We start from the raw sequence: 14512 nt of genomic DNA on the forward strand, positions 1-14512 counted from the left end.
TCTGAGACTCCACAAGACTTGTACAAAATGATGCAAAGGAAGAAAGCAGATGTGCAGTTCATCTTACAGCTTCATTCCTTTAACACCCATTTCTGCCTGCAAACAGGACAGTTTCTGGAGCTCACATCAGCAGACCTGTGCCTTCCCAGAATGGCACAGTTCATTCAGGAGTTGAGTCACTGAAGACAGCACATGAAAAATGTGCTTTGGGTTGTTTCCTTTTATCAGCTTGATGGGTAGCTGGCCTGACATATGCCACTTCCAGTCTTTCCAACATTGACTAATAAAAGACCTTTATAAAAAAGTGTATTTCTGTCAGGCTCACGTGGCTACATTGAGGACACTTGGTAGTAGATACTGGCAGTATTCCCACAGTTTACTATCAGGATCTGCTATTTGGTAGGCCAGGTGCATACAGCCCCCAGACACTGGGTGAAGAGGGTGAGGGTCTGCTCTTCATAGCTGGTTAGAAAATGGAGAAAAAAATGGGACCTTTGACTGTACCTGGCATCAAAGTATACCCCAATCAATGTGCTTTACAGTCTTTGGGACAAGAAGATTTGGGGGTCTGTTGACAAGGGGAGACCCAGCTTTAATGTGCCTGACACATGGCTTTTGGCAGACTGAGACAAACAGATTTCTTGGAAGCGAGTCCCTGTTGTCCAGGTTGTTCCAGCTCAGCTGTCTGGTGACACAGTGATCCTGTCTGTGTTAAAATAAACCTGCCACCCCCTTTAGCCAGTCAGTTCCTGTGTCTGGTCACTCCTGCTCCCATCACTGACTCCAGTGGTGAGTGCAGGAGCCAGTGCTTGTGTGAGCTTGTGTTACTGCTGAATAAATATTTTCTGAACTGGTCTGGTCTTGCCCAGTTACTGCCCTATTTCAGATTAAAATCGTAATCCAAGTTGCTGTCACTTCATCTCCCAGGCAGAAATAGAGCTGGAGCATAGCTAAGCTGTTCTGGCTGTCCAGAGTCTTCCTTGGCCTCTCTGGAATCTTGTGCAGGGGTAGAGATTCCTGAACTGTGCTCTTAGGCCAAGCCTTGGTGTTTTGGTACTTACTGTCAGTCACTGCCTTCATTCAGTAGAGTTCTTTTTCTGTGGCAAAATGTGCTTTTGCTTTCCTCTTGAAGCAACACAGTGTGTTTTATTCAAGCCAGGCATTAGTGAGTTGTTTATTGGTCTGAGAGAAGAACTGAAACTGTCCCTGTGTGTAGCCTAGAGACTGTATAGAACTGAAAGTATCTAATGATATTCTTTCTGCCTTAGGGATGCTTGTGATCTGGAGAAAACCCAAGTTTTGTGTCTGATAGTGTTGGAAACATTTGTGACCCATATATGACATGTGTGTAGTAGCTATGTGGTGGGGTGAGAATTTCAGTAGGATTAGGATCCTGTTGGATAGAGGAGGAAAAATGGAACCTGGAGGTCTGGAAGAGCAGTGGTGTCAAGAGGGAAGCAGGCTCAGATATGCTTTGTGGACACTGGTTAGAATTTCAATAGGATTGGGATCATGTTGGATAGAGGGGGAAAAATGGAACCTGGAGGTCTGGAAGAGCAGTGGTGTCAGGAGGGAAGCAGGCTCAGCTGTGTTTTGTGGTCCCTGGTTGTGGGAGTGGTGTTTTATTGACCAGCAGGGAAGGTGACCGTGCATCATTTGTGATGGGGACACAGAGGTCTAGTATTGATTCCTGAGTATCCATTTCTGTTCCATGGGGTCTCATCCTGTCAGAGCAGCTCTGTGACACTGGATGTTGACTAAAGGTTTGACTTGAGGGGGAGGTTGGTGATTACCAGGGACTTGGAATGTACCTGGATGAACATTAAAGCTCTTTACATCCATGGTAGCCAAAACTTTGAGGGTTTTTGCTCTCCCCTCATGCCCAGCCTGGCTGCAGCACTGGGGGCTGTTTGCTTCCTCCTCAGCGGATGGGGAGATATTACAGGGCTGCTGAAATAGTAAACTGGGAGAATTATATGGAAATGATGCCATCACCTTCTCCTACTCTTTTAAGGCAAGTCTTTGCAAATCCTTGAGTGGGAGGCTCAGGATTGAATAAAGCCGTTGTGCAGCGTACGCTGGCACCCATGTGCTCCCACCCGGCGCTCGGCACAGCAGCTGCAGTTGCTCAGCACAGACTGCAGAAACCAGAGCTGGGGCTTGTGTTGTCTACCCAGCTCTGCTGAGCTTTTGTTCATATGTTGGGATTTCTTGTGCTGAGAGACACCAGTAAGAAAGCAATCCTTTGCGTGTTACTGCTGTTGTGGGCAGTAGAACATCAGCTCAGGATCTGCGGGTCCTTCCTCTTTAAGGATGGACTTTATTCTCCAGAACTGTAGCAAAAGGAAGTAGAAACCAAAGTGTTCTTCAGATTAAATGTATAGAATAAGGGTTAATCTCTCTGTGTCCTGTCATCAACCCCAGCTCTCCTGCTATGGAAGTGAGCATAGCTGAAATGCTGGAAGAAACCTTCCCTGGTCGTTTTTAATTTGTGTTGAGTTGGTGGTGGAGCTTCTGCAGTCGTCTGAGACCATCAGGGTGAATCCATGCCATCTTCTTTTATTTAGAAGTATTACAGTGCAAATTCAGTTTTTGCATTCCCAAATTTGCTAATTCATCCTGGAATTGTTGCTTTAGTATTTTTTTCTGCTTTTAAAAGCTCTATTAGACAATGGCTCTTCATTGCAGCTCCTAATCATTAACCTGAAAGCTTTCCAAAAGGCTCTGAGAAAATGTAAAGCAGCTGACTGCTTCATTTCTGTCTCTTGAACCAATTAACTGAAGTAATAGAGTTTTCGCTGAAGTTGCTTTTTATTATCTTCCCCTGCTAGAAGAATGTATGTTCATCAGAGCTGGAAACAGTCAGTAAAGTGCACCTAAGTTACTACAAACTGATCAAGCTACCATTTGGTGCCATCAGGTAATGGTACTAATTCAGTAACTCTGTAAAACTTAATTTTCAGAATTAGGAGATGATGTGTGAAGGGAGGTTAAGGAGATGAAGAAGGATGTAGGGAGCTGAGGAGATGATCGGTGCTGAAGTTGAGGCAAATGCCAGACTGAGGACAGCAGATGACAACAGTCACAGAGAGTAGCCTGGCTTCTCGTGGAGTTGTGTGGAAATGGCAGCAAACTGGTACATTTTTGGGTGGTTTAGAGTTCTAACTCCAGTCTTCTGATATGGCTTCAGTAAGATGCAAAGACCACCCCCTCAGTGGGGTACAGAGAATGAGCAGTTCTGATGCTGTTACTGTCTCTGAGGGGAAGGTGAGAACTGTCTGAGACCCACCAGCACGTTCCAGTGCTGTGAACCCTGCTATAGCCAATGGCAGCAATGTCCATGGTGTGAGTCTGTCCCAGACCCAGGGGATGGCACAGGGAGGGAGCACGGGTGGCTTGGCAGATGGAGCCCTTTAGCTCTGTCCTCTCCTCACAGCAGCCCTCTCATGTTCTGCCTGTAATCGAGCCAGGGAATATTCGATTACACGGAAGTTTTCCAGCAGCTTCTCAGAGTGCTCAGTTGGTGGTGTTTAAAAACTAGCAAGTTTGAGATCATGTCCTGGAAATACTCAACACTTGGATCTCATCTTCTGTGCTGGCTTCCTGGGAATTTTATTAAGCTGCTAGAAATGAGGTTTTGTGCTTGTAAGATTTCCTGTAATTGTCTCCTGGAAGAATGGATGTGAATGGATCTCCACAAATGAAGGTCACTCAGTCCACTTGCAGAGCAGTGCAAACCTTTTGCTGACAGTTGTACTGTGATCTGTTAAAAGCTGATTTAAGACCCTTTCTAGCTGTATCTTTATATCTGTGATTATCTGTGTGGGGCTGGGAGAGGTGCAGGTGAAGAGCAAGGGGTCCAAGCAGAGCAGACATCAGGTTATTGCAGGATTTTGGGCTGGTGCCCCTTGGTTATTGTGTGATGAAGCAGCTCTTTGGTGCCTTGGTGTTGGTCACAGTCTCATGGTGGGGTTCCTTCTCCTCTCCCCACTGCCATTAAATGTGACCTCTGGTTTATTTATCAGTGCTTCTCCCATGGCACAGTGTGCATGTGACAAGCCTTGGAGATGCTGGGCAGCAGGAGTTTCCACTTGGTGCTCTGCTGTTGCAAGCTCTGGGGGTTTGGCTGGTTAAATATTGACAGTGGTGGTGTGTCCCCAGGTGCCACCTCACTGGAGCAGATGTTTGTGCTGCTTGGCTTCAGACCAGCATTAGCTTGTGGTGACTCTTTGCTCCTCCACCGAGCCAAGCCCTCAGTCTTGTCAGCTGGTGTGAAACCATGGGTTTCCTTGTGCTGGGAAATGTAAACCCAGCCTTGTGTCCCCATGGGATACAGCAGTGGATGTTGCTGAGGTTTGAACCCTCTGCAGACTTCTGAGGCTTGGGCAAAGTCAGGGTTTCTGGAGCATCTGCTTGGATTCACAAGTGCAGAGCAATTGTGTGAAAACCCAACTGGAAGTGGCATCAATTCCTTATTGCTGTAAAAGCCCCTGATATTGGGATGGAGGTGCTGCAGTTGGGATGAAAAGTTTTGGAGTGCAGAAGCTGCCATGGGTAGAAAACAAAACCATCCCTGACGTGGAAAGAAACAAAACAAAGAATTTATCAATATCATGTCTCCAGGAGAAAGGATTTTGCTGGAGAACTAAGCTTAAGTTGTTCTTAAATGGTTTTTATTTGTAGTAAATGCTGAAACTGAACCAGGAACTGATTCCCAGCATGTGAGGAGAAGCTGAACTGTAGAATGTGCTTTTCTTTGAAATAGCATCAAGAATTAACCATGCAGCTCGTCTTGATGGAGCGAAACATGAATGGATCAAGTGTTCCCAACTGTCATTCAGCAAATTGTGCTGCTTGGAAATTCTGATTCAAGCTAATGTTCTAATAATATTTAATTTATAATTCATTTATGCATTTAAGTGCATCCAGAGTCTTCCTTCCGATTCATACTTTCTTATTTTGACAGCAAAAAGAATTCTAACTCTTATCACTGATGAAGCTTCCAGTTGAATTAAATTCTATTAAATTAAGGAGTTTTATTTGAATTAATAATGCTTCTTTGGTGAAGTCCAGACCTTTGTAGGGCTTCCTATTGCTGTATCTCCTGCTTGCATTGGTGTGCTGGAGCATGGCAACCTAGATAAGGACAGTAAATGCAAATACCTCCAGTGAAAAGCTGTGCTGGAGTGGAATTTGTTTGAAGCATATGTGGGACTTGGTTGCTTTGTTAGCTCCAAAAAAAAAAAAAAAAAAAAATTCCCTGCTGAAGAACTGAGGGTGTTTCTCTCTGGGCAGAGCTTTATTTGGAATGTTTTGTTAGGAAATCTTTTGAAGTGCCCAGAGAATTTCAACAAAATGGCTGCTTTCCTCGGGTTTGTTCCTATCTGGATATCAACAGGCTTGCTGCCCTCGGCTCCAGGCAATCCAACATGTAAAATTTAATAGGAGGCTGCTGTAAGTGAGATCTGCTGTTTCAGCTTTCATCAGACCACATTTGGAGGAGACCATGTTGGCTGTTCCCCTGCTCTCTGTCCTCCCTGGCTGCTTTCTGTAGGAAAATTCATCTCTGTAAACAGAAAATAGCTTTAGGAGGAGCATGCTCTCACAGCCTCGGGAGTAATCCCGTCTGAGCAGCAACAGAGCCTGTTCAGAACTAATCTGTGTGTGTGGTTGGAGGAAATAATCCTGTGTGCCAAACCAGGAGGCAGACAGAGCCCCTGACTTCCCAGTGCTGTGCAACCCAGGATTTGGACATTCCATTAATTTTTACAGAATGAGTGTGCAGAGTGATGGCTGAGGGTTCATGCAAAGCTGGAGTGGAACTGGTGTTGAAATAGCAAATTATTTTGGTGGTGTTTTATCCCTGTGTGCCTGAGGTACAGGGCACAGCTCTCACTGGGGTGGGTGCTGTGGTTGACTCCTCCAGCTCTGCTCTGCAATAACTGTGAGGGAAATGTGTGCATTCCATGATGGTGTGCCTGGTCTTGGACTGGAACAATCCTTCATGTCAGAACTTTTGGCATTTGTATTTTCCTCTGATTTGCCCTTTAGTTGCCTTCCTCCCAGTCTTCTGTGCTCCTCCAGCCCAGATTGTATGCCTGTTCAGGGATGAGCAAGGGCAGGGCTGTGTTAATTCCTGCCTTCTGTGCCTGGGAAACAGCCAGGGGAGGTTTGAATGCTACATCTGGGATGTGGCAGGCACTGCAAGCAGGCAGCCCAGCTATTTCTGGTGGGAGCTTGTCATGCTGCTGGCGTTTCCTTTCTTTTCTAAAATGTTCAACCAACAGTGCTGGAGGAAGCTGGAGCCCAGCAAGCCTGGAGAAGGTGATAGCTCACAGAGTCAACAGTAAAATCTGAAATAATGTCCAGTTTTGTGCCCTGATCTCTCAGTGCTGGGATACCTGGGGGCTCTGACCTAGGGAAACTTTTGGAAAGCTGCAGTGCCTGTGTGTTGGGAAAATGGAGAAGCCACAGATGAAACCCTCTTGTCCTTTGCAGCCACATCTCCTTTGGGGAGTGGTATTTGCTGGATCAGACTTAATAATCACTGCAGACCATTGGAGTTCATGGGTAAGAAACCCCAATTTTTCCTTCAGTGCAGGGGAAACCTTCTGTCTTTTTAAAGTCAGCCAGAGACCACTACCTCAGCTGCCCCTTAGCCTATTAAGTGATTAACAGGTATTCCCAGAAGCCTTAATAAGTGGCCAAGTGGGCTGCTGTGGTAGAAGATAGGACAAGACTTTGGGCTGATTTTAATTAAAGCTCTCTCAGTGCCTTTGCTTGAGAAATGGGGAAAATTGTGTTTCTCTGTACATCTGGCAGATTTGTGGGCTGAGTGAAGACTCCTTATGTTGAAGGGCTGTGTGCTTTGCTAGCTGAAATTAATAACTGGAGAATTACAGGGGCTGGTATCATAACCAAGATAATCTAGAGATAAGATAGGTTTATTTACTAAAGTATATTTTTATCTTTGATTAAATCGCTCCAGGAATTGTGTCTAAGTGAGCTTTTAAGAACTTCTTTAAAGTACTCCTACATAGTACAGTCTGAGTTACAGAAAAGGTTGTTGTGGAGATCCAAATACAAAATAACCTGGAAAGATCAGAAACTAAATCCCACAAGAGGCTGCTGGATGGAGGCCCCTAAATTCCCATAGAGCTTCTTTGTTAGTAGGACTGACTTGAAAGGGTTGAGCTGCTTGCTCCCGCTGCAGGGCTGGATGAGGGAGGGGTGCTGTTGGAGGGCTGGTGCCATGTGGTTGTGACCCAGGCACCTGGTGTTGCTGCAGGGGACAGCTTGGATCCCTGTCACCTGGGGGACAGCTTCAGATATGGGCCAGAGCCACACTGTCACCATGCAATAGCCATTTCTGGTATCTCCTGCCCACACTGGATCTGCTGTCCCAGCTGTTCCGTCAGGGCTCTGCTCAAACCTTTCTGTAGCTGCTTTGCTTCACATGGGCTTTTTAAGCTGGAAAAAAATTCTTAGTTTGGCCTTAAACAATCTGTGCTGGCATTAATAAGAGTCAGAACACACTGTAGAAGGAGAGGAGTGTCACTTTTATACTATAAAACCACAAGACTTGTTCTTTGTGCTTATTACACTGTCACCCGAGGGCTTTATTTCGGTGAAGGTTTTGTTGGTGGTGGTGAGAGGCTGTCCTGCTTTCCCCTTGTGCTAATGCAGCTGTTTGTGTGGTCAGGCAATCAAATAGATTGGAGAGCTGATTCCATGAAAAAAACCAACCTAAAGGAAAAGAGAAGATCAGTTTCTGAGTCATTATTTGCAGCATAAAATGGCTGTAGTGGTATGAGCTGATGAGGGCAGGAGATGCAGGGATGGTGGGATCGCTGCTGTGGGTGACAGCATTGGCTTTTGGCAGCATCAGGTTGTGGCTGTGGCTGCAGGGCTCAGGAAATCACATTGCTGGTTTATGTCCTACTTTTCAACAGCTTCAGAGCGTCCATTGAACGTTGGCCCTGAGGCAAACTTCCATTTTGGTGTCAAATGGCAAAGTACACACAGCCGCTCTCAGGGCCCTGCTCTTGTCTCCTTTGCATGTAAATGGTCCTAAAACTGAGCCCAGAGAGTGGATTTGGAGAGCTAAAATATGGTTCTGGGGTGTAACAGAAGCCATATGGTCTGGTGTGCTTCTCATATAATCAAACTCTTGGCTGATGGTTCAGATTTAGTTGGAATAAAAACTTGTTCATGAGTGAAAATCAGCTCTTATGTTCCACCTTCCTTCTGACCTTTCTAGACTGTATTTCTTTCCTTAGCTTTCTTTCCTTAGCTGCCCTGAGTCTTTTTCTGGATTTGATGGTGCTTCAAGAGCCTTCTGAGAGATTTTCCAGGGACTTCTTACACTGGCAGCCAGTTGTGTTCTAGGACACCTTTCAGCCCAAGTGTTTTGATGGTCAGGGCTGGATTATTCTTGCTCTGCAAGTAGTGTGGAGATTGTGGCAAAAATGGATAGGATGGATAGAAATCAGCCCTTCCTGCATTTTACAGCCATCCTGGAATTGCATTGTGTGGGCATGCTGGATGTGGAGATGTTGGACTGTGGTAGGTGTAATTAGTCTGGTCCTTAAATCTCCAACCAAATTCTCATTTTATTAAGGTGCTTGGATTTATAGAGTTGGAGTTTTTTTTCCTTTTAAAATTTGTCAAGTCCAGCTATTTCCCAGTCCATGCCAGTAAACCTGTATTGTCTGAACAGATGATGTTATCAAACACCCTGATTTTCCCTTTGCCTATTCAAAGCTCTGCCTGATGTTCTCACCCAGGCTTGGTCACTCAATTATTGATTGTTTTTGTTTTCTTTCTCCAGAACCCGGCGACTATCACTCGAATACTGCTTAGCCATTTCAACTGGGATAAGGAGAAGCTGATGGAGAGGTAAGCAGCTGCAGAGCTGGAAAAAATGTTTGTTCCTGGATCAAGTGAGGATGGATGAATGCACGGTGTGTGGCAGGAGAATCTTTTGTGTAAGCTCTAAATGTCTCCCCTTTCCCAGCTAAGGGTGACTGGTGACTCATTGTTTTAATATTATTGATGCCTGGTTAGATTTAAAGTTGTGGAAGTTATGTTGCCCATTGGAAAGAAGGATTTCCAGTTTGAACATGTACAGGCTTTGGGCAGGCTTTGGAAAAAAGCAAGCAGGAACAGGTTCTTGTTATCTAGCAACTGTTTTGGATTGGGGTTTAGCTGCTCATGCCTGTCATGCTGGCATGTGTATTCCTGACATGTTGATTTGCTGCTCTGGCCAAGGCTAAATTGTTCCTGGCTGATAATGGTCCTGCCTTGTCTTCATCTCCACAGCTCCAGGTTTTCTTTAGGGTGTGTAAATAAAGGCTTGGATTTTGCCTCTCCCTCCCTCCCCCTCAGAGCAGAGTGTTTTATGGTTATTTCCCATCTTTGATTTCCAGCTCTTAGAATGTTGCTTGTCAGAGAAGGTACTTCTCAGTTTGTTGTTACACAGTGGAGACCAAATCCAGCTGCATTTGGTTCATTCCAGTGCCAGTGTTGGTGTTGAAGAGAGTTGAGGGAGCTGGAGAATTTAAATTCCTTTAGAAATTGGGAGGAGAATGAATCTGGACCAAAAGGAGCAGTAAAAGCTGAACAGGGACTTGCTGGTTGTGCTGGTCTTACTTGGTGTGAAGTGACCAATGGGTGTGTGTGGAGGGCCTGGTAGGATCATTAAAGTTTGACTTTTCCCTTAATTACCATTTCCTTTGCCTGATAATCAGGGTGTGGGAAGAGGAGATCTGCTTGATAAACCAGAGCAGTTGTTGGTGCTCCTGTGAATTGATAAATGTCCCTTCACTGACCCTGGGGTAGTTTGGTACTCTGTCACCCAGGGCAAGAGGAGCAAAGGTTTTCACACTGTCAGTAATTATTTTGGAGTATAAATATTTGTGCTATCCTTGCCTAATGGATTTAGGATATCTTTAGTGCCCTTTGTGTAATATTTTTGGTTAATGATGGTGCTCAGGTATATGCTATGTTTTGTTTAGCCTAGATTTTTTTTCTAAAGTGATTGTATTTTTTACAGCTTTCTAGTCTTTATTTTTCTGAGATTGACCTCTTTTAGCAAATGTTGGAAGTCTGAAAGCTTTGTGTTACAAATATATCCACTATTTAACTCTAACTACAGCTGTTAAGAATTCTGATTTAATACCTGCTTTGCAACACTTGATATTTGAGTTTCTTGGGCTGGTTCTCTTGGTTGGGGTAAAGTTCACTCTCCTTGCCTGCGAGATACCTCTACACAAGTGCACTGAAAACCCATCCCTTTGTACAGTAGATTTTGTCCCTTGTTGTTGAAAGCTTGTTTAGGACTGCCATCAATTTAAAAATAAAAAATTGGGCTGTGGTTTTGTTTTTGTTTTTTTTCTGAAGGGAGGTGCCAGCCAGGTCAATGTGAGGTATTATTGTTAAGGCTGTTCCAGTTTAAGTACATGTTATATTTACAAATGCACAGGTAAACATATTCATTAAAATACTTACCTCAGCAGGATTACACCTGTGAGTAATAGAATACATGACTTGCTTAGGCAGACCTGTTGCACACTGCTCCCAGTTTTGGTGCTTATTGATGTCCTGTTTTATTAGAAAAACACCAAAACAGGATCTCTCCAGTGCCTGGTGCTGCCTTCTGCACCAAAAAAAAACTTCCTTGGAATCTTCTGGAGTGCTGAGCTGTCTTAGAGCAGGAGAAGGAAGCTGGGTGGGAGGCTGAGAACAGGCTCTTGCTGTTCAAGAGGGTTTGGTCATTGCTGTGGTGATAGGTGAGAATTAGGTGAGGATTATGGGGAAAACACCACCCCAAAATACACATTTTGCTTGGAAGTTCCTGTTGTTTGATGGTGTATTTGCAGTTCCTAATTAGTGCCTGTTTTCTCTTAGCTCATGGTGAGTCAGCACCAGCTCCCAGCAGCCTTATCAGTCCTGGCCTGGAGGAAAGCACTTCAACCAAGTGGCTCCTCTTTTTTTGATAAGTGGGGAGGTCTGAGCTTGTGACATGAAAATTTCTGTTTTCCCACTTTTTTTTTTAGCCTTGTTATGCCTGTTTTTAATGAGCAGGTTGTTGCTGTCTGTGCCAGCTTTGTCATGGAGTAATTACACAGTGGTGTTCAGAGGGCAGATGTGTTACAGATATTTATTCCACTTACAGTAAAGTAATAACAGCCACAATTAAAAAACTGCCCTGTCCCACTGGTGAAACTTTAATTGTTTGTGTGGAAAAGCAAAATTGGGGGTTTGGGGTGGATTTGTTTGTGGAATGGAAGTGATGAGTGGAGGAGATACTAGTTCAGCCTCTGATATGCTGCATTAAGGAGAATAAAGATGTCAAATATTGTTTTCCTGTGTCTTGCAAGCTGGATTCATAGGGATAGGAGAGCACCAGGTGCACAATGGCCACATCACCTCAGAACCAAGTGCAGAAAGTGCTTTAATTATTATTACCTTCCAATTTTGCTATGGCTGATGGTGTCCTCTCCTGAGGGGAGTTTGAGGAGGCACCTCTGTGTGATGAAGAGGTTAAAATGCAGCTCTCCTGCTTTATGTGCCTTCCCCAGGTCATTTTGTTAAGAGAAAAGTGTCTCAACATGTCCCCAAGGCCTGATTTAATCCCTGGAGGCACAGCCAGAGATAGAGCAGTCCCTTGTAGCTGCTTATCTTGGTGGCCACATGTCCCTGTTTTCTCTGAGTGGAGGAGGGATGTCAGGAATGCCCAGCTTGCCTCTTCTCCAGAACCTGCTGCCTGCTTTCCTTGGAACAAATAAATACTTTCCACTCTTCAGCAGAGGCTGGACAGGTGAAAAATGGTGCGTGGCAGGAGTTTTGATGTTGGAGATATCTTTTACTGGGAGTGTTTTGATGCACTGACACTCGCAAATGCTCTTCCATGGAAGTAAATATCCCAAAGTGTGTACTAGAAGCAATTTTTTTTTTTTCAGTGAAAAGGTTTTTTATCTTTGCTACTCCCATGGGTAGGATTTGATTATGTGTGGAAAATGGTGATTAGGCAGTTACAAACAGCAGGAGGGAATTTTGAGGAGATAAAGGGGCTGACAGCTTGATCCCTCTGCCAAAAAGCCTTGGTGTTGTTATAGGTTTGGTCTTGGTAAGTAGAAATACTTGAAAATAATGGACAAACACTGGTCTGTCCATTCATTTTAAAACAGCAGAAAAAAACCCCCAACTTTGTGATGAAGTAAATGAACTTCAGAGAATTAATAGAGGGAATTCTGGTGCACCAGAAGAGCTGGAATTACTCAGTATCTGCATTGTGAAGGGAAAGGAGGGCACAGGATTTAAAGGGCTGTTGGAGGTGCTGTGCTCCTCCCTAGGATGAAAATAAGGATGGAGGTACAAAGAACCAACCCTTTAATAGAGAATATTTGAGGAAAAATAAGAATTCTTGCAGTTGTATCAGCAGTTAGAGAGCTGTTGGACTTTGGAATATCCATTGGAGCTGTGTTTTCTGGGAGATCCACTCTCTAAAAATGCAGTTTTCCTCTGCATTTTCTGGAGTTCTTACAGCCCAGTAGCTGCATGAGTATGAGTCTGAGAGACATACCTAAAAATAAATGTGGAAATTACTTACTCAGAAAGAAAATGCACAAAAAGAAAACAGCATGGAGAAGCAGGAATACTATCCATAGATATTTAAAGGGGATAGGAAATTCCAGATGAAAAAAGTCAAGTTCCTGACATGGATATTCACCCTTAAAACCAGCCCACCACTACAAAAACCTCTGGTATTTCCATAAGCATTTAGCTGGTCATGAGTATCAGGGTTCAAGTTGCATCATAGCATTTGTATACAAAACTATTTTCCTTGCAAACTTCTCACCCAGCTGTGTGTCTGCTCTCCTCAGAGCATGTCCTGTGCTGCTCCTGCTGCCTCTAAGAGCAGTTGGAAGGCTGGAAAACTTTTGTGGACTTAATATTTATCCATGATTCTTAATAAACAAATACTGCCTGTAATGGGACTGCACTGAATTCACTTGGTAAAATTTTCTAAATATATAATTTGATATATTTAGATTTTTTAATTTTAAATTTTTATATATTTAGATCTAAATATATATTTAGATTTTATATTTAGATTTAAATATAACATACGAATTTCTAAATATCATCCTCTAAGCAAACAAAAGAACTTGGTTGAGTAAACTCCTGAGCTAACACTGAAAAATAGTGGCAAAGCCTTGTGGATACTGTGATGCCAGAATTCACCACTTCCTTCCAGATTCTCAGCGTCTTGAAATTTAAGATCTAAAATACATGAACTATATCGAGAAACATATGAAACAGCAGGAAAATTGATATTTTTTAATTATAAATCAAGCCTTGTTGGTAGGTAGAGCTGTACTGGAGCTGGGGAATGACTTACTGGGTTTGGCTGGGGATGTGTGCATGTGATGGGGCTGGTTAATTGGCTGGTTTAATTAGTTCTTTGCAGCTGCTGCAGGCTGGAGAAAGGTGTGTGAAGGATTCTGGGAAGAGGCTGAGCTTTCTGATAATGATTCTCTCCAGTTTGGGCCTCCTCTCCAAAGAGGAGCTTTTTACAAGCCTTTAAAGCAAACCAATATTGTTTTCCTTAAGGGAATAGGAAATAGAAAGGAAGTGATCTTTTTTCACCTCCCAAAAGCAATTTTGCATCCTCCTTTCCAATAGGTCCCTGATCTTTGGAGGCATTGTAAACCTGAAACTGTATTTTTTAGGAAGTTGTTAAATTACCTCAGGTTGATTGAAGAGAAAAGATGCTCAAACAGCTGATGATAAGAATATTAGGAAAAATTGAAGGCTTCAGTTGAAAAGAATTGAGCTTGAAGGCATCAAACTTGTGTTTTAGGAAGGTGTTCCAATGCCTAAACTGTGAACTCATGTTCTTGCTCTAGTCTCCTGTCCTGGAACTCTAATGCCAAGCAATTGGGAGAGTCACAAATTACTTGAAATGCAGCTGAAGAAGTGAAGGTGCCTGAATTTCAGGAGTGTTTAATCCAAGGGAGAGTCTCTGAAATTCTGCAGTTGTCTAATATCCACCTCTGTGTTGTGCTAGAGAAGGGTTTGTTGGAAGTAGTGGGTGTATGAGTTTTGAAATACAAAAAGCATCTTTGTACACTTAACTGCTGCATAGAATGGAAATATGATTTAGAAGGTGGTTAAATTTTCCTTCTGTCCTGTGTTGTGCAGGTACTTTGATGGCAACTTGGAGAAGCTCTTTGCAGAGTGTCACGTAATTAATCCAAGTAAAAAGTCTCGAACGCGCCAGATGAACACCAGATCATCAGCCCAGGACATGTCCTGTCAGATCTGCTATCTGAACTACCCAAACTCCGTGAGTACCCTGGGGCTCTGCTGCTGCCTGTCACTTTCTTGAGGTTGGGATTGAAGTTTGCTGGTAGATTGAGATGGTAGTTCATGTTTGGACTCAGGTGTTGATTATTTCTTGTCAGTGAAGCAGCCTCACAGCCATGAGTTCAGCAGCGTTTCGTTA

The 14512-nt window shown here is 43.7% G+C and overlaps 1 protein-coding gene across 1 annotated transcript in view; it reads left to right on the forward strand.

Moving 5' to 3' along the window:
* ARIH1 (ariadne RBR E3 ubiquitin protein ligase 1) overlaps positions 1-14512 on the forward strand; it is a 51838-nt gene that overhangs the window by 12847 nt on the left and 24479 nt on the right. The window contains exons 2-3 of the mRNA XM_058033402.1: positions 8831-8898; positions 14209-14353. Of these exons, the coding sequence (XP_057889385.1) occupies positions 8831-8898; positions 14209-14353 (213 nt within the window). The remainder of the gene's footprint in view (positions 1-8830; positions 8899-14208; positions 14354-14512) is intronic.

Source organism: Melospiza georgiana, chromosome 13 (assembly GCF_028018845.1).
Source record: "Melospiza georgiana isolate bMelGeo1 chromosome 13, bMelGeo1.pri, whole genome shotgun sequence".
Classification (NCBI taxonomy): Eukaryota; Metazoa; Chordata; class Aves; order Passeriformes; family Passerellidae; genus Melospiza; species Melospiza georgiana.